The sequence below is a fragment of the Rattus norvegicus genome, chromosome 16 (genome assembly GCF_036323735.1).
Source record: "Rattus norvegicus strain BN/NHsdMcwi chromosome 16, GRCr8, whole genome shotgun sequence".
NCBI classification, from domain to species: domain Eukaryota; kingdom Metazoa; phylum Chordata; class Mammalia; order Rodentia; family Muridae; genus Rattus; species Rattus norvegicus.
In genome coordinates, this window is record NC_086034.1 from 18,246,228 (window position 1) to 18,264,611 (window position 18,384).

The window sequence follows — 18,384 nt, forward strand, 5'->3', positions numbered from 1 at the left end:
CTGGCCTACTGGTTAGACCTTGGGGTCATTCCCCAGAACACACGCAAACAAAACAGGACTGAGCCTCAGACCTTGAGGGAGCTCAGCACCAGGAAGCTAAAAGTGCCTTCCTGGCATGTGTGAGGCTGGGAAGAAGTTGGTGGTCAGTTGTGTACAAGAATCAGGGCACAAAAAGATCTAAGGGTGACTGTGAATGGGGACTTGGGTCCTCTCGTGAAGCACTGTCTCCAGTGGACACTGTGGAGCAGAGGAAACACAGGACAGTGAACTTCAGCACCAGCGGCAGGAAGTGGCGAGGACAATAGCTGCCTCCCTGGAGGATGTAGAGGAAGGAAGCTAACAGAGGAATGCATGAAGGGTTGTGAGAAGGCCAGGCGTGGGGTGAGCTGGTGTGGGATTGGAGGGCTGAATGTGGAGAGAGCTATCCCAGAGAGGGAGGGGAGAGGTGAGGGTCTGAAAATCACTGAAGGAAGATCCTAGACTCAGATAGACTGTAAAAACAGTTTATTCTGGAGAAACGACCAGCATGTGGGGGACAACAATTCTCTAAAATGTCGACTCCATATAAAAGCACTCAGACCTTCTTATAGAAAACGGGGAAAAGAAGGGGGGGGCACACTGGAGGGATGGCTCAGAGGTTGGGAGCGCTGGCTGCTCTTCCAGGGGTCCTGAGTTCGGTTCCCGGTGGCCACATGGTGGCTCACAGTCATCTGTGGTGGGATCTGGCGCCCTCCTCTGGTGTGTCTGGAGACAACTGCAGTGTGCTCTCGTGCATGAAATGAATAAATAAATGTTTTGGGAAAAGAAGGGGAAAAAAAAAAGAAAACTGGGAGAACTCTCTAGGATTAGATAATCTAAGAGTTCACTGGTGGCTACTAGGAGGTCACAGGTCGTCAGTGGTCTGCATCCCTGTGTCATGAACGTTTAACCATGGGATAGGGCTGCCCAGTGCAGATAGCCCATTCTGAGATAAGATATTTCCCACGTTTGTTGTCATCCCAAGGCTGTTCTTTGGGAGAGGGCTTTATGATCTTGTTCTGGATTTTATGGTCTGTTCCTAGAGCTAGTGTCTCATGACTGAGTTTCTGGGACTTATGGTCTATTCCTGAATCTGGTGCCTTACGGCCTTTTTTGAAATCAGGCCTGGTCCTTAAGTGGAGACAAATGGGGTTTATGCTACCCTTTCAGGGTCAAAGCTAGGCATGGATTGAGGAAGATTGGGAGCCAAGAATGAGAGAGAGCCCTCAGGGAGGCTTAACTGAGTGCAAAATGGTTAAATCACGCAATGCCTGTTCTGGGTTACCACCTGACTACATCTGGAATTAATTAAAATGCAAATGATTGCTCACACCTGCATGGGATTTTTCTTAATTAAATCATTTGAAATGAGAAAACCCACTTCTAATCCGGATCTCTGATGTGGGAAGGGCCACGCCCGCTGCTGGCAGTTAGATGCAGGATACGGAAGAAGGGACACTGGTTGCTGTACTCCATCTGGTAGGTCCATTCCTCCAGCCTCTGGGACTCACTGCTGGAGAAGCTCGCCCTTCCCAGCTCTTTGATACTGGCTGGCTGGCCGGCTCAACCTCCATGCTAACTGATCTGATCTGACTTCTTTCTTGGCCTCTGACTGAACCGCTCTGGTTGGCTTCATACTAACGTGTGCCATGTGTTCTAGTCTTCCAGCTCCTCTCTCTCTTTGGCTCGTTCCGGCTTCAGCCGGGTCTAGCTTGTTCTCTCTCTATACCCTGTGTCTGTACAACTGCCCCGGTAAGACCGCCCTCCTCCCTGCACTGTTTGCTGTTAAGGAGCCTCTTTTTCCTCTCTGTTCTCCTGAGAGTTGGGCATGTGCTAGTCTGTCAAATCTTTCTCTGATTCGCCACTTTGTCTGCCACTCGATTAGACATCACTTTCAGACATGGGTGCTTCCTTCCACAAACTAACTTTACCTTCACTGTTTGAGAATAAAGGTGTGTACTAAGGGCTGAGTCACACCACAGCTAGAAACAGGTCTTTTCAGTAAATTGCAGTAAATAACAATCTTGGGTTTCACAGTGTTATCAAATACCCTACAACAACATATAAATATGTGTGTGCACGTGTGTGTGTGTGTGTGTGTGTGTGTGTGTGTGTGTGTGTGTACACTCATTCTATCAGTTCTGTTCCTCTAGAGAACACAGATTTTGGTTTTGGTACCAGAGTGCTTCTAGAGCGACAGAAATGTTATCATTCTGTCTAAGCTCCACCCCCACAGTTACCTGGCAACAGTCAGGTAAGCCTGACTCACTATAAAAGGGGCTGCTTGTCCCCTCCTCACTCTCTTGCTCTCTCTCTTGCTCCTGCTTCCTCTTGCTCTTGCCCTCTTCCCACTTCATCCCTTCTCTCCCCATCCCCCTCCCCACTTCTCTCCATGTGCTCATGGCCCGCCTCTACTCCTCTACTCCTCTGTTTCTCTACGTCTCTCTCTCTCTGCCCCACTACCCTCTTAACTCCCCTCCCCATGCCCTGAATAAACTCTGTTCTATACTATACCCTCATGTGGCTGGTCCCTCAGTGGGGGAAGGGATGTCTTAACATGGGCCCGCTGAGGTACTCCCTCCCCCCCTTCTATGGTACAGACCTCCATAGAATACAATCCCCCTTCTCCTTTATCCTTTTAAAACACAACAAGTTGTATAAGGACATCCTTTTTAAGCCTCTGGAATAGGTTTTCTAATTGCCAGCCCTAGAGTTATTGAGGCTCCTTCTGGGATCGGGGAGGACTGAAAGTTCATGGTGTGAACTATTTTACAAGCTGAATTATGACAGGGCACAGATTTGGTGACTCCAGATAAAGAGTTTTTGACAGCTGGGTGGTGGTGGTCCATGCCTTTAATCCCAGCACTTGGGAGGCAGTGGTAGGTATATCTCTGTGTGTTCAATCCCAGTCTGGTCTGCAAAGCAAGTCTAGGACACCCAGGGCTATCACAGAGAAACCCTGTTCAAAACCCTCTCCCCCTAAAAGGGTCAAAACTCTGTTGAGTACATGGTGAAGCATTTGTCAAAGATGCCTACTGAAAGGACATGGGGATGCTAGGTATGTCCAGGCTTAGTATTGGCAAAGGGTTTTTTTTTTTGTTTTTTGTTTTTTGTTTTTTGTTTTTTTTTTTTAAGCTTGAGGATAACTTTGTTTCGTTTTGTGAGACAGATTCTCAGTGTAGCCCTGGCTGTCCTGGAACTCACTCTGTAGACCAGGCTAGCCTTGAACTCAGAGATCCTCCTGCCTCTGCCTCCTCAATGGTGGAATTAAATGTGTGTGCCACCGCCACCCAGTTTATGAAGGAATTTTAAGGCGCAGGGAAATTGCAGTGTTAGAGTGGGTGTGCTGTTTAAAACTTAATTCCCCACAATGGGAAAGCCCAGAAGACGTGCCCTTCATGAATCCTGTGAGAGGAAGAATGGTGAGCACAGACCAGCACACTGAAGACTCTGCTGCTCAGTGGTGTAGGGGGCGGTTCTGGTGCAAAGGTCCTGCTCCCCAGTTGGTTCTGGATCTGTCAGTAAAGAAAGCCATGGGCCAATTGCTGGGTGGAAGGGATAGGCAGGACTTCCAGATCCCTAGAGGCAGGCAGGAAGATGCAAGGAAGGAGAACAGGGTGTGCCTTGCTTTGGAGAGAGGAGAACCAAGCAACCATGTGAGGTCTCAGGAGGAGCTGGGGACTGTGGCCACTATGGAGGCATCTAGCAGGGGCTGGATGGGACTAGCCACTGAAGTCTAGGGCAGGTGTGAGGTGCAGAGCTAAGAGCACGGATAAGGGCACGCTTCTCCAGGCTGGAGAGAGTGGCACCCAGCAACTGTACCCTATGGCAAGTTGAAAATGAACAGCGGTGTGTGTGTCTTTTATCCAAGGATTCAAGGGGAGCTGGGAGGGGCTGGTGGCCCGGTCACTTCCCTGAGCTAAAGAGGGGTAGTGCGGGGTAGCAGGGCCAGGTGGCAACTCTGAATGTCCAGAGGCGAGGTGACCACAGTATTGTAATGGGCATCACAGGCAAAGTGAATTCTACAGTGTCATGACTCATATGGGTCGTTGGTACTGGCTTATCTTTTTCTTTTTTTTTTTTTCAGAGCTAGGGACCGAACCCAGGGCCTTGCGCTTGCTAGGCAAGCGCTCTACCACTGAGCTAAATCCCCAACGGTACTGGGTTATTAATCAAGGTGCTGTTCCAGGCATGAAGTAGGTAAGAGGCTCACTGAAGTGTGGTTCTATCTGTATAAGCAGAAAGATTCTCAGACAAATGAGAAAAGGTCTTCTGGAGGTCAACCGTTGTTGGATTATCTGGACCTGTTGGGGTCTGGGAACAGATGCACAAACCACTCTAATGAGGCCCAGTTGAATGGGGCTGATTTATTGAATCAAGACTGACAGATCAGGGCCATAGCTCAAATTTGTAAGCAGAAAGCTGCAACCAATAGTGTTTTGGGGATCAGTTTATATAAAGAAAAAACCATAGTGGGCTCATAAGCATGCGTGGGGAGGGCTGCACCAAGGGTTTTTGAGTTGTTTAGACAGAACAGCTCAAGCTGTCCTGAGTGAAGGCCATGGTTGGGAAATGTCCAAGAACAAGAATATATGCTCAACTTGACCTTGCTGTGAGCCAAACTGTTTTTCTATGTCTCAAGTCAAGCTAGGCTTTGTTTGTCTTTGTTTAGCAATACGAATGGGTGGCAGGCATGAAACAAGGGTCACAGCCAAGCTATGGGTGATTTTAAGCTAGCAAGCAGGCTTCAACAGACCAGGCCTGTGAGCCTCTTCTCTTCCTCCCTCCTTCCTTCCTCTCTCCCTCTCTCCCTTCCTCCCTCTTTCCTGCCCTCCTTTTCCTCTGGAGAACCCTAATAGGAACCCCAGCCCAGACTGGCTGCCGGAGGCAGAGGGGCAGCACCGGCATTCTGGTCTCAGACGGCTTTCTCCTTAGTACACTAGTCAGAACCAAGAGCCAGTCACCACCGGCTGCCTTTTGCCCTCTGCTGCAGACCTTGATGATGATTCCAGCAGACAGGATGGGTGGACAGGTGTGATGAGCAACAGTGTGTCCACCTCAACTCCTAGGGTGGCCCCTGACAGTGGGGAAGCAGGGCAGGAAGCCAGGGATCTAATGACACTAGCAACTTAGAAGCAAACTTTCTTTCCGAATTACTTTATTTCCCGCCCCCACTCCCGGCTCCGCCCCCCCGCTCCCCGCCCCCCAAAGACATCGGAAATAAGCGGCCCCTCCCCGATAACCATGAAAGCAGTAAAGCAGAACTCCCTCCCCCCTCCCCAGTTCAAAGCAGGAGATGCAATCTGGGCTCCACCTAATGGTCTTCACATCCTTAGGGTTGCCAGGACCCCTCCAGAGCCACTACGACCCACAATGACCTCACACAGGCTGTGACCTAGGAAAAAGGGAAAGTTCAAAGGTTAACTGCCACCCAGACTGACCCACCTCAGGCTACGCCTCCTTCCTGAGCTGGGCCACTCTGGGCCCAAGTATATCCCATTGCACAGCCACTCCACCATATCCCTGACCCCGCTCCCTGTAGGTCTAGGGTCCTCACAAGCCTCCCTGGACCAGGTCCCTCACCTGCCAACTATTGGGTCCTCAAAAGTGCAGGAACAGTACCGCCACAAGCACCAGTAGGCTGGAGACCACCACGGAGCCGCCTGAGTTCACCTGCACTGTGGTAGAAATTTCCTTTTGGGTCCTGGATGGAGAGGGAATGACTTAGGTTAAGGTCATCCGGAGTCAGATTGCTCTGCCTCCTTTTTATACGGGCTGGGATGAAACTGGATTCTAGGCAGGGGCCCCACCCTGAGCTATGCTCCCAGCCCCTCTCTGGGAATTCTACCAGGTCCCTAGCCCTAGGTCCCTAGTCTTTGAAATTCATATTTTCTTTTCTTTGATTTTGTTTTCATCCTTTTTAAATTTTATTTTACTCTGTGTGTGTGTGTGTGTGTGTGTGTGTGTGTGTGTGTACCTGAATATGTGCTGTGTATTGTATGCATGAGTACTCACACCGAGACATGTGGACAGAGTCAGAGGCATGCGCATGTGCACTCGTGTGCGTGTTCTGGGAGTCAAACTCCAGCGGTTAGGCTCGTTTTGCAAGTGCTCTGTCCACTGAGTCACCTTATCTGCTCCGTATTTGTATTCTTTCTGTTGCTGCTGCTGCTGTTTTTTCCAGACACGGTTTCTCTGACACCTCTGGCTGTCCTGGAATTCACTCTATAGACCAGGCTGGCCTCTGCCTCCCAAGTGTTGGGATTAAAGGTGTGCTCCACCACGGCTCAGACCTCTGAGACTCTTGATGACACATGATGACACGTGTGTGTACATGCTGGCGTGTTCACTCTGTGTGGGTGCATGTGGAGGCCAGAGATGTTCAGTGTCTCTCCCTGAACATGAAGCTCACTATTTGGGCTAACTAGGCTGGCCAGTGAGCCCCAGGTTATTTCTGTCTGTCCCCCCAGAACTGGAGTTAAATTCACCTAACTCCAGCCAGTTCGTATGTGGGTGCTGGGTATTCAAACTCAGGCCCTCAACACCTCATGCTGGTGTTATAAGCTTTTCTGATTAGGCCTTCCTCACAGCTCAGGCCTGAGCTATAGCTTTTGTGGGCCAGGTGGGTCCCAGGTCTTTTTTTTTTTTTTTTTTTGGTTCTTTTTTTTCGGAGCTGGGGACCAAACCCAGGGCCACTGAGCTAAATCCCCAGCCCCGGGTCCCAGGTCTTGAAGAAGTGAAGTGTGGAGGAGAGCCGGTGGCAGTGGGCAGGGAGGGTTGTGTCTCTAACCTCAGATTCTCCAGCTCCTGGTTCAGCCTCTCGATCTTATCTGCGATGACACAACCAGAGGACTAGTCAGCATCCCGCCACCACAGTGTGAGGAGTCAGCAGGGGGAGGCAGTGAGGGAGAGGGCTGGGACAGCCAGAGCACCCAGGGGAACACCTGGGATATGTCTAACCACAGGCCACTCAGCAGCCAGTGTGGTCAGGCAGAGGGGGTGGGGTGGGGCAATGAGGAGAAAGGCAATAGAAGGCCAGCCTACAGGGCGGCAGAAGAACCAGCCTAGACACCACCCGGGGACTCACCAGCTCTGTAGCCCCCACCCTCCGAACAAGGTTCTGCTTACCCACCCTCTGCCCTCTGCTGACACAAACCCCTACTTCTACTCCCGGATCGGATCTTTATTCCTTCTTCCCTGTCTCTGGGAAGAAACCAAACTCCAGAGCAGCTGGCCCATGGCCCTGACACTCCCTCCAGGTGGGTCAGCACTTCTCTTCAGGTCCCGACCTGGAGGCCTGACCTATTCCCTCCCAGCTCCACTGGTCCCCTTTCCCTGGTCCCTCACTTCCTCCACTCCATCCCTACCCTCTCCACTCTCCCACCCCACCCCTTTCCCTAACCTTTCTCTACTCCCTCCCCACCCCTTCTCCTGGTCCCTTCCACTCCCCACACCATCCCTACCCACTTCACCCCCTCCCCTAGCCTCCTCCACTCTCACACCCCACCCCCTTCCCTGACTCCCTGTACTCCCACACCCCACCCCTTCGCCGGCTCCCTGTACTCCCACACCCCACCCTTTCCCCGGCTCCCTCCATTCCCCCACCCCCGCCCCTTCTCACTCTCAAGTTCCTTGATGCGGGCCTGCTGCTCCTGGGTTTGAGACACCTTCTTCTTCAGGGAATCCCGAAGGTCCATCTGAGTCAGTAAAGCATCAGAAACATGGGCTGGCTGTTATCCTGGCCCCTAGAAAACTTTCCCACCAAGTCATCTTAGAGCTTCTACTCAAGCAGAGCCCCTTTCGTGCTCCTGCCAGTGCTCTCTGTATCCATGGTCCTACCAACGTGTAATCAACAAAATGGCAGTTTTAAGCGCCGACGTGAGAGTTTGAAAATTCTTCATAGCTGACCCCTAGTAGAAAGTTCCAGAATTCTCCTGCTCAAATACAGCGGAACGGGGCTTCCTAAACAAGGTCTCTCTCAGAGACATATTAAAAGTCTCAATAATTTGCTAGGTACTTTAATCCCAGCACTCGTACGGAAGCATTTGAGGCCAGTCTGGTTTACAGAATGACTTTCAGGACAGCCAGAGCTATTTAGGAGACCCTGTTTCAAACAATAAAAAACTTTCAATTAGGGCTGAGTGAAGTCCCAGTGAAGTCAAACGCTGGTCCCCTAAATCAGCTTCCAGCACTCCAACTCAGGCGCTCTCCACAAAATGTAGAGACCCACCAAGACCTGAAAGGGAGGATACGGAGGCCCCTGATTGCAGAGCTGTATGGAGTTCTAAGATCCCCCAGGATTTCCCAATCCTTAGTCGCTGGCCTTCGGTGTGGGGGTGGGGGACTTGCTTGGCGGTTTCAAAGCCTCCCCGGGTCACTTGGGGTATTGGAGGGGACAGTCTCCAGCCTTACCACGGTCTGGTTGCAGGAGTTTGCCTGCATCTCCGTCTGCAGCAGGCTGTCCTGGGCGCGGGTGAGCTGGTGCTTCAACAGGTGCGTGGTGTTTCGGCACTCATCCTGCAACCGCAACCCGTTCTTACAGGCCTCGCTGTGCGCTGCGTTGGCGAAGTAGACTATCAGGCAGACTAAGACAACCCCGATCAGGACCACCAAGATTGCGGCCACCAGCCACCACCGGCGGATGCTCCATCCTTTTGGCTCCCACCTCTCGTCCATCGCCACGGGCAGATAGTGGTAGAAAGAGGGTGCCATGTGGTATGTCGATCCTAAGTTTCAAAGGGCTCGGGAACCCCTTCCAGACCACGCCCTCATTAGCATAGCCCCGCCCACCGCCGATGTTTCTAGCAATTCCTTTGAGCAGTGGAGTTGCTGCCACCTTTCAGTTTCATTTTCCTGGAAAGGGGAGGGGTTTACCTCGGCTTTGTAGAATGCCCCTGGAAGCAAGAGAAACTTCTGGAACTCAACTCAAATTCTTGACCTTTGCTGATTAGTTACCAGGTGCCTGGTGCTTGTGGGTTTGGGACTGAACTATAGCGGTTGTCGGTTTGGTCTCCCGACTAAGACTGCAAGGTTCAGTTGTGGACTGAAGGCTTAAGGCCAAGGTCGGGGTCTGCGTGGCGACTTTTGTATCCCCTGGATTCACGAAAGGATCGTGGGAGCTACTGAGAGTCTGTGAATATGGCCACAGAGCCGCGGGCCTGGCCAAGCAAGGGAAGTGCACCTCTCAGCTCTTGTCCAGGCATCAGGAGCATCCTGGCGGGAACACACGGGGACAGCAAGCTCTCTATGAACCGGGCAATAAATGAGTGTTTCAGTGAGTACCAGGCACTCAGTGAGGGCCTGGCCCGGTTGTGGGCAAAAGTGACATGAAGCATGGCCTGGAGTTAGTATAGTGTTTGGAGGAAAGACGGTGCGTACCATTCAGGACATAGAGCAGAGCCAGAGAGGGTTCCAGAGTAGTGGAGCACACCTGCCACCCTAGCACTCAGGAGGCAGAGACAGTAGGCTAGGAATTCAAGGACAGCTGGGCTACATGAGACCCTGCCTAGATACACACCTCCCAAACCAAAACCAAACCCCAAAGGAGACACTAGGGGAGAGGTCCTTCTGTGGGGGTTGGAAGGGACTTCCTCTCCGTCTGGCCAAGGGAGGCAAAATTTAACGGGCGTGACTGCAGGCGACAGATTGGCAGTGTGGGAAGTAGGTTGCGCACTTCTGCAGATTTTTCAGCCACGCCCTGATTGCGACCCAAATTTGACTCCGGTCATTTCCAAATATTTGTTACTTTGTGGAGCCAGCGTAGGGGCTCCCGGCCTCCCAGAAAGCCTGAAGCAGCCGACCAGCTCCCCTCCACCAGGAAGCGTCCTTGATGTCTGCCTAGCCTCCGAGGAGTAAGGGGGGGGGGCAGTAATCTTCCACCACCTCCCAAGAGGACTTATGTAGTTGTCCTGCAATGAGGGGCTTGTCCCAGCAGTGGCCGTAGTGTGACTCTCAGCCAGCTATGTGACACACAGGTTAGGCGTTTGTGACCATTCCCCAGAATGTACCTCCGATGACCCTGGCTCTCTGAAGTGACCTGTCTCGGAATTAGAGGCTGGCAATGTTCAGGTGAATCTCTAAATCCCTGGGGAGACAAGAGGGTCACTGGCAGTCAGCGTCATCATGTGTCTGCTTTTGCCATGACGCTTGCTTCCTCATTCCTGCCAGCTGGCTGTGTAGCACAGCCTTCCTCCGGATTTGTGTCAAAACTCCTGCCTCACCTTCCTAAAAGATGGGTGGTAGGGCTATGCCACTGAGCTTTGACTGAATGCCTGTTTCTATGGTGGAGGATATGACCAGTTTCCGGGGGTGGGGGGATCCTGGGAGGACATACAGGGCAGACCACATTCAGTCAAGGGTTCTCTTCAGGACTGAAACTGTGTGGCCAACGCCAGCACTGGTATACAGAGAGATTACGTTTCCTAGCCTTGTGAAGCACAGTTTGCATAATGAGGATTCAGTGTTGTGAATGGGAAGCCAGGGATATGTTTGGTGGCGGTGTGGTGTGGTGTGGGAGAAGGCGGTGCCAGTGCTGGCCCAGGTTGAGGTATCCCCTCCCCCTGAGATAACAACACCACAATGGTATACTATAGAATAGAGTTTATTTAGGGTATGGAGAGGGGAGTTGAGGGGATAGTAGAGACAGAGAAAGGCAGAGAGAGAGAGAGAGAGAGAGAGAGAGAGAGAGAGAGAGAGAGAGAGAAGAGGAGTAGAGGCCAGCCATGAGAAGGTGGAGAGAGAGAGTGGGGAGGGGACTGGGGAGAGAGGGGGAAAGGATAAGGGAGCAAGATCAAGAGAACAGAGGAGGGGGCAAGCAGCCCCTTTTATAGTGAGTCAGGAACACCTCGCTGTTGCCAGGTAACTGTGGGGCGGAGCCTAGACAAAATGCAAACACTCAGGATGAAGGGACATTTTTTTCCTCCGATAGAACTGGATTTGTTTGTTTTTGATACAGGCTTCATTACATAGCTCTGGCCACTATGTAGACCAGGCTAGCCTTCAACTCAAAGAGATCCACCTGTTTCTGCCTTCCAATTTCTGGGACCAGAGGCGTGCGCCAACACGCCCTGCTTGCTTCTGCATTTTAAAATATTTATTCTTATTGTTTATATTTATTTATTTTTGGGTTTTCGAGGCAGGGTTTTTCTGAGCAGCCTGTTGGGAGTGATGCCCTTAAAACCTGCCATTATTGATGTTAATAGTATACTTAGAGTTAAGTATGACTGGGTTCATGGAAAATCCCTAGCCAGCTGCAGAAGACTAATACATATCTGGTGGTCAGGATGCTCAGTGATACGACAAACCTGTGCCCTTTCTGAGAAACCAACATCCTGCTGACATCAGCTGACCACACAAGTACTGGGTCCTTAAACTTCGTAAATGTTTCTTACTCCCCCCTCCCTCTGTTACCCCTGCTATGGTATAAATTCAGCCTTGGGAAAAAAATAAATTTGTCACCTTGATCAGACTCTTGTCTTGGCATCCTTCTTCGAGTCTCTTGTTCCCCATTCTCTCCTAGGCGGTCCTCAACCTCCGCTGACTACCCTGCAGGCTGGGGCAGCAGCCCTGACTGTCCTGGAACTTACTCTGTAGACCAGGCTGGCCTCAAACTCACACATCCTCCTGCTCTGCCTCCTACGTGCTGGGATTAAAGGCGTGAGCCACCACTACCCAGCTAGAGAGGACGCTGGGTCCTTGGAGCTGCTTTCCCGGAAGTAAACTCAGATCTTCTGCCAAAACAGTTGTCATGGTTTGAATATGCCTTGCCAGGGAGTGGAGTGTGATAGTTTGTATATGCTCAGCCCAAAAAGTTGCACCATTAGAAGGTGTGGCCATGTTGGAGTAGGTGTGCCACTGTGGGCCTGGGCTTTAAGATCCTTCTCTAGTCGGGAAGCCAGTACTCTATATCAGCCTCCAGACAAAGATATAGAACTCTCAGCTCCTCTGCACCATGCCTGCCTGGATACTGCCTTATTCCTGCCTTGATGATAATGGACTGAAGCTCTGAACCTGTAAGCCAGCCCCAATTAAATGTTCTTATAAAAGTTGCCTTGGTCGTGGTGTCTGTTCGCAGCACTAAAACCCAAACTAAGACAAAAGTTTAGACCACTGAGCCACCTCTGCAGACTCCATTCTCTCTCTTTTGACCAAGTTAGCCAAGAGGTTCTCCAGCACAGGAGGGAGGATTAAAAAGAAAAAAGGATGATTAGACAACACTGTAAGATGACTCCGATCAGTTCTGAGGCTGAGGTGGGTTTATTTTTCCCAGTCTGTATTTATACCATTTTAATTACATGCAAGTAATACGGTCAGATCTAGGTTAAGGAAGGAGCAAGGCAATAAACAAAGCCTTGTGATCACTGCTTCTAGTGGCTTCTCAGGATGACCAAGATACCTGAGCTTACGTCACTGTCCTAGCCCAAAGTCATATTCTTGCTTGAAGCCTACCTCTTTGTTCTGACCCCAAATCAGACTCCTCTCTGAGCTAACTTCCCTGCCCTGGCCCAATGTCAAATTCGCAAGAGCTCTCCACATCGCCCCCTTTTTTATTTCATAAAAAGGATTGCACCTGTCTTAGGTTGTTCTGACAAGACTGCCTTCCTTACCCATTGTAGAATATGCATTGTCAGAAGCAATGCCCTTCTGTCTGAGACTGGTAAGGCTCTGTGCAGAACTTACTCATCTCTGACTGCCAGCCTGTTAAAATAATAACTCTGTATGGGGGTCCATTTTTAGTTTCAAGCCACATACTGTGGCCACCAACATATTGACATTTTTGTTTGTTTGTTTGTTTGTTTGTTTTTCCGGAACTGGGGACTGAACCCAGGGCCTTGCGCTTGCTAGGCAAGCGCTCTACCACTGAGCTAAATCCCCAACCCCCTTTGTTTTTTTTTTTTTTAAGATCTATTCATTTATTATGTATGAGTACACTGTACATGTCTTCAGACACACCAGAAGAGGGCATCAGATCTCATTTATAGATGGCTGTGAGCCACCATGTGGTTGCTGGGAATTGAACTCAGGACCTCTGGAAAAGCAGTTGGTTCTCTTAACCACTGAGCCATCTCTCCAGTCCTACATATTGACATTGTTAAAGGCAAGCTTTATCACAATGGGCAGGAATAAAAGCATTTCCAGGACAAGAAGGGCTAGCATGATCAAGCTATATGTCACTCTTGAAGCTTGACCAAGATGGAAATATTGACCTCAGGCCATGAAAACTTTTATCAACAATATCTGCAGCGTCAAAGCTCTGCAAAGCAGCATTTTTTTTTCCTTTTTTTCGGAGCTGGGGACCAAACCCAGGGCCTTGCACTTGCTAGGCAAGCGCTCTACCACTGAGCTAAATCCCCAACCCCCAAAGCAGCATTTTTTAAATCCATAGTCTCACCATGTAAAGTTAAAACATCCAGGTATTACAATTATGCTAAACACCCTGCAAGTGTCCTTAAACTATTTCCCAATTATAGTGACTATCATGGTAAATTTTAGAAGTAACACAAATCCATCATTATTTAGCATGACACTCGAGATGGCTTCTTCCTATTAAACTCTGAACCTCTCCAGTAATTTCAATAGTATCAATAAGAACAGCAAAATGCCTATCTGAATTCTCTTGAGTACTCAGAGCATTAGTAACATTTTTTTGCTAAATGATTAACAAAAGTAGCTGTCGTAACTTCATGTGTGAGAGCAATTGCAGAAGCAATGGTGCTAGCTATTAATGTATTAATTAAAGCTGCTAGATCGGCAGTAATCAAGCCCACTACCCTCTTGCTTCTGTTTAAAGCCTGACTCACTTCTTCCAGTGCTTGCAAGCCTTTCTCAGAATACCAAGGTCCTGCAGTACTTACAGACAATAAAACAAAAGCTGGTTGGTGACCCACCAACAGACATGCCGGATTTCAATACTTGAACACAATTAGGAAGTGTACAATCAATACAACTTACATTAAATACTGTGGAAGAAACAAAAGTAATTTTAACATGACCAATTAGTAAAAGATTGGGAGCCTTAACGCTTGTTCGAAGTCCAGCTCCTGTCCCAGTTTTGTCTGCTGCTGACATATCTCCATCAAGAACTGCAGCTAACGTCCAAATCTGTCTCTGAAATCGCCCAGAACCAGCCTTCCAAAGGAAGACCATCAATTCCAATATTGGATTGGTTTCCAGACCAGTCCATGATGGAGTCAGAATAGCTGGTTATATTAAAGGAAAGAAGAGTCATTATAACTCCTCTTTTTAAGTTTTTTTTTCCTTTTTTTCTTTTTTTCTGAGCTGGGGACCGAACCCAGGGCCTTGTGCTTGCTAGGCAAGCGCTCTACCACTGAGCTAAATCCCCAACCCCTCTTTTTAAGTTTTTGAAGGTAGTTTCCGGTCTCCATGTTCCCTGTCCCACAAGGTCTGAAAGCTGGGAGCAAGGCAGCTCGTCCAATCTGGGATGGTGGGTCAGGAACATGCGTCCAATACAGCTTCCCAGTCACCATTGTCAGGGCCATCAGCAAGCTCACAGTCAGCATCATTCTTTGTCCCAGCATCAGCGTGTTTCACCAGTCACTCTGGCAGCTAGCACACTCCTTCAGTATCCTGTAGAAAAAACACAAACATGCCCTCTTCCCCATATTAAATACCTGATCAGGACCGTGCCATATGCCAATATGTGGATCCTTCCACATCACCTAGGCATCAGTATGCTGAGTTGTAGGGTGCCATGGACACTCCGAGTTCCTTAGCATCCAAATTTTAAAATAAATAGAACATGATTTAATTGTGTGGTGTATAGGGATCTAACTACCCCTTTTTTATTTTATGAGGATTTTTTTTAAGTTCCACAATACCTTGTCCTTGAGAATTATAGGGAATCCCAGTAATGTGGGTAACATTAAATTGTTCACAAAACATCTCAAATGACTGCACTCTCCAGTTCCATTATCTGTTTTCAGATTTGGAACACCAAGCATAGAAGACAACACAGACAATGACTAATTACATTTTTAGTTGCTTCTCTGTTAAAGCAGTTGCAACTAGAAAGTCTGAGAGGTATCAATAGTTACAAGTAGATATTTTAATTTTCCCAAACCAGAAATATGAGTAAGATCCATTTGCCATAATTTATGATGTACAAGTCCTTGAGGATTAACACCATTATGTGGTATAGGTAGAAACTGAGGACATTCAGGATGAGTCTTTACAATTTGATTTGTACATTCTTCGGAAATACCAAGTTGTTGTCTCAAACTATTACTATTTTGATGATGTAAAGAATAGATTGTTTGGCTGACTGTTCCTGGGTAAGGCCCATAATCTTCCTAGTATACAAATCTGCTGTGGCAGTGCCCTCACTAAGGATTCTGGGCAACCCAGTATGAGCTCCTAAATGTCCTTTAAAGTTAAGGAACAGTACGTCCTCTTAAATTCAGTTGTATCTGTATAAGTAATTGCAAAATTTAAGAGTTACCAGTATCGGGGTTGGGGATTTAGCTCAGTGGTAGAGCGCTTGCCTAGCAAGCGCAAGGCCCTGGGTTCAGTCCCCAGCTCTGAAAAAAGGAAAAAAAAAAAAAAAGAATTACCAGTATCTAAAAAAAAAAAAAAGGAACAGTTTCAAGCAATTGTAAACCATGAGCTATATATTGGCTATCAGTGTTGGGGTTTAAATCTTGGCTCGTGTCCAGACAGAACACACCAAACCAACATGGTTCCAGGTGGAGAGGTTTAATGAGAGAAGAGTAGAAGAGGGGATAAGTAAAGGTCAGCCATGAGCACGTGGAGGGAGGGGGGATGGGGAGAGGAGAGACAAAGAAGAAGAGGGCAAGAGAGCAGAGAAGAGAGGAAGAGTATGAGGAAGGGGCAAGCAGCCCCTTTATAGTCAGGCACAGCTGGCTGTTGCTAGGCAGCTGTGGGGCGGAGCATAGCTGGCTGTTGCTAGGCAGCTGTGGGGCGGAGCATAGCTGGCTGTTGCCAGGTAGCTGTGGGGGTGGAGCTTAGACAGATTAACAACATTCTCCCATTTTGGTTTAATTAAAAAAGAAAAATTAGAGGCGATGGCAGAGCAGGACTCTGACTACTTCCTACTTGCTTTGGGGCGACATGTCTCTAGAGAACCTAGAAACATGGGTATGGCATGTTTGTCCAGTCTTAGAGTTGGCTGTTTCCTTGTTGTCCAGGGTCTGTGGAACCACCTGAGGATAGGTCAGAAGGAACAGATCCAATAGAAGCGTCTGTGTCTGTGAGAGGAGATTGGAACATCTGGAGGTCGCTTCTCTGGAGCTGTCCTAGATGTAGCAAGCGCCTGGACTTGACAAGATTCTCATACGCATGAGCGTGCGCGCACTACACACACACACACACACACACACACACACACACACACACACACACACACACATTTATTATAGGTAGAGAATGAGATTAAGTGCATTTGGGAGAAAGAATTTTTTTGGGAGGAGGCTTTTTTTTCTTTTTCTTAGATGTACATTTGAAACCCAGAGGAATCCCACCCTTTGGAACAGGTAGTAAGTGGGAACTTTAGGCAGATGGCCTATCTGGGTGGCGTCCATTTGGTCCATGAGAGGTAGGTCTGAGTGGATTTCCTGTAGCCTATAAGTTAACAAAGGAGATAATATGAGTTAACAACATGAACACTCTTTTTTTTTCTTTTTTCTTTTTTCTTTTTTCCTTTTTCTTTTTTCTTTTTTCTTTTTTCTTTTTTTTCGGAGCTGGGGACCAAACCCAGGGCCTTCCGCTTGCTAGGCAAGCGCTCTACCACTGAGCTAAATCCCCAACCCATGAACACTCTTTAAGATAAGCTTTTTGTGGAGCAGAAGGAAGAATTTGTCCTACAGAACATGTCCTGGATGTCTTAAAACAGTTTGCCACAACAAAAGACAGACAGAGAAAGCAGTTTCCAGATCCTATTTGGAAAGACTTTCTAGCAACAGAGGGGTTCTGGACCTTCCAGACTTGGGGGTGTCCCTGAGAAGCTGGCAAAGGAAGCCACATGTCCATGTTAGTAGGTTGGCTGGCTAGAGGGAGCAGAGGGCTGCTGGAGAGCTTGGGTTTGGGCAAATGGGTGGAGCAAAGGAAATGAGACTCCAAGCTTAGCTAGAAGATCCCGTCCCAAAAGGAGGACAGGGCATGTTGGCATCACCAAAAAGGAATGGGTGAGAGGTACACCCCTAAAACTGTAACTAAGCAGTGGGGTTTGGTGAGGAAGGTAAGGTTGCTCCCCATCCCAACAATAAGGGAAACAGGAAAGAGAAGTGGGTCCCCAAACCTCTATTAGGACTGTGTAAGTGGCCTCAGTGTCCTAGAAGAAGGAGATGGGCTGCCCACATACCATGATGGTTATCCAGGGTTTTGCTGGTGATGGCAGTGGTCAGGTCCAGGAAACTCAAGCCCCTTCAGTCATCCATAACCAAGCTTAGGAGATCCACTGGAGGGTTATCTGGATGTGTTGTCCCCCTGTCCTGCCCAACATGAGGGCAATCAACAGTCTGGTGTCCCTCTTGATAGCAGCTAGATCATACCCCCTTGGCTTGCAGAAGTTAGGGCAAGCCCTTGCCCAGTGACCTTGTTGACCACATCTGTAGCAGGAGCCTGGTGGTCTCTTAGCCTTAGAAGACCAGGACTCCAGGCAGTGGCTGAGGCTAGTCGGACAGCCTTTGCCTGCATATGGTATTTTTGTCTGGGAGCCTTCTCATTTTTCCCATGGTACACTTTAAAGGCCAGCGCCAAAACCTCTGCCTGTGGAGTTCCGGGTTCTCTCTCTAGCTTTTTAAGTAGGTTGTCTTTTAGGTCGGGGTAGTTCTGGGACAAGAAATAGGTCATCAGAAGTTGCTTACCTTCTGAGTTTTCAGGGTCTAGATTAGTGTATTGCAATAAAGCCTTTGTAAGTTGTTCTAAAAATTGGGATGGGTTTCCCTGTTATTCCTAAATGACCTATTGCAGTGTCTCAAAATTCACTGGTTTTAAGACTGTCCTGTCGGGAAAGGGAATAACAATTGAAATGTAAATAAGAAATACCCAAGTTAATAAAGATGGAGAGAAAAAAAAAAAAAAAAAAGACTGTCCTGTAAAGACCGTCCAGGAGACAGGTCATGAATCTACCTCTGGCTGAAACACCACCTGTGGAATTATAATTCTATCGGGGGATCTTGGTCAGGTCCTGCCTCAGATCTAATTGGGTATGCTCCATCTGTTTGATGGATCTCATCTGCATGAATTCTCATCTGCTCCCAAACTCTCCCGGTTCCTCAGAAAGTAAATTATGGGTAAGGACTATATGTCAAGACAGGGTAGGAATGAAAATCTTAAATAACTTTGACAGGTTTTGTAAATAGAGAAAAAGAATAAGGAAACCGTGTCATG

General features: G+C 48.6%; 1 protein-coding gene across 1 annotated transcript; it reads right to left on the bottom strand.

Annotated features, from left to right (window-relative positions):
• Positions 1-4,365: 4,365 nt before the first annotated feature.
• Positions 4,366-8,740, bottom strand: Bst2 (bone marrow stromal cell antigen 2). Its single transcript, NM_198134.3, has 5 exons — positions 8,431-8,740; positions 7,640-7,715; positions 6,809-6,848; positions 5,602-5,722; positions 4,366-5,413 (listed from the first exon to the last, which is right to left on the bottom strand). The coding sequence occupies exons 1-4, from the start codon at positions 8,728-8,730 to the stop codon at positions 5,620-5,622; spliced, it is 519 nt and encodes a 172-aa protein (NP_937767.1). The 5' UTR covers positions 8,731-8,740; the 3' UTR covers positions 4,366-5,413; positions 5,602-5,619.
• Between the last annotated feature and the right edge of the window lie 9,644 nt (positions 8,741-18,384).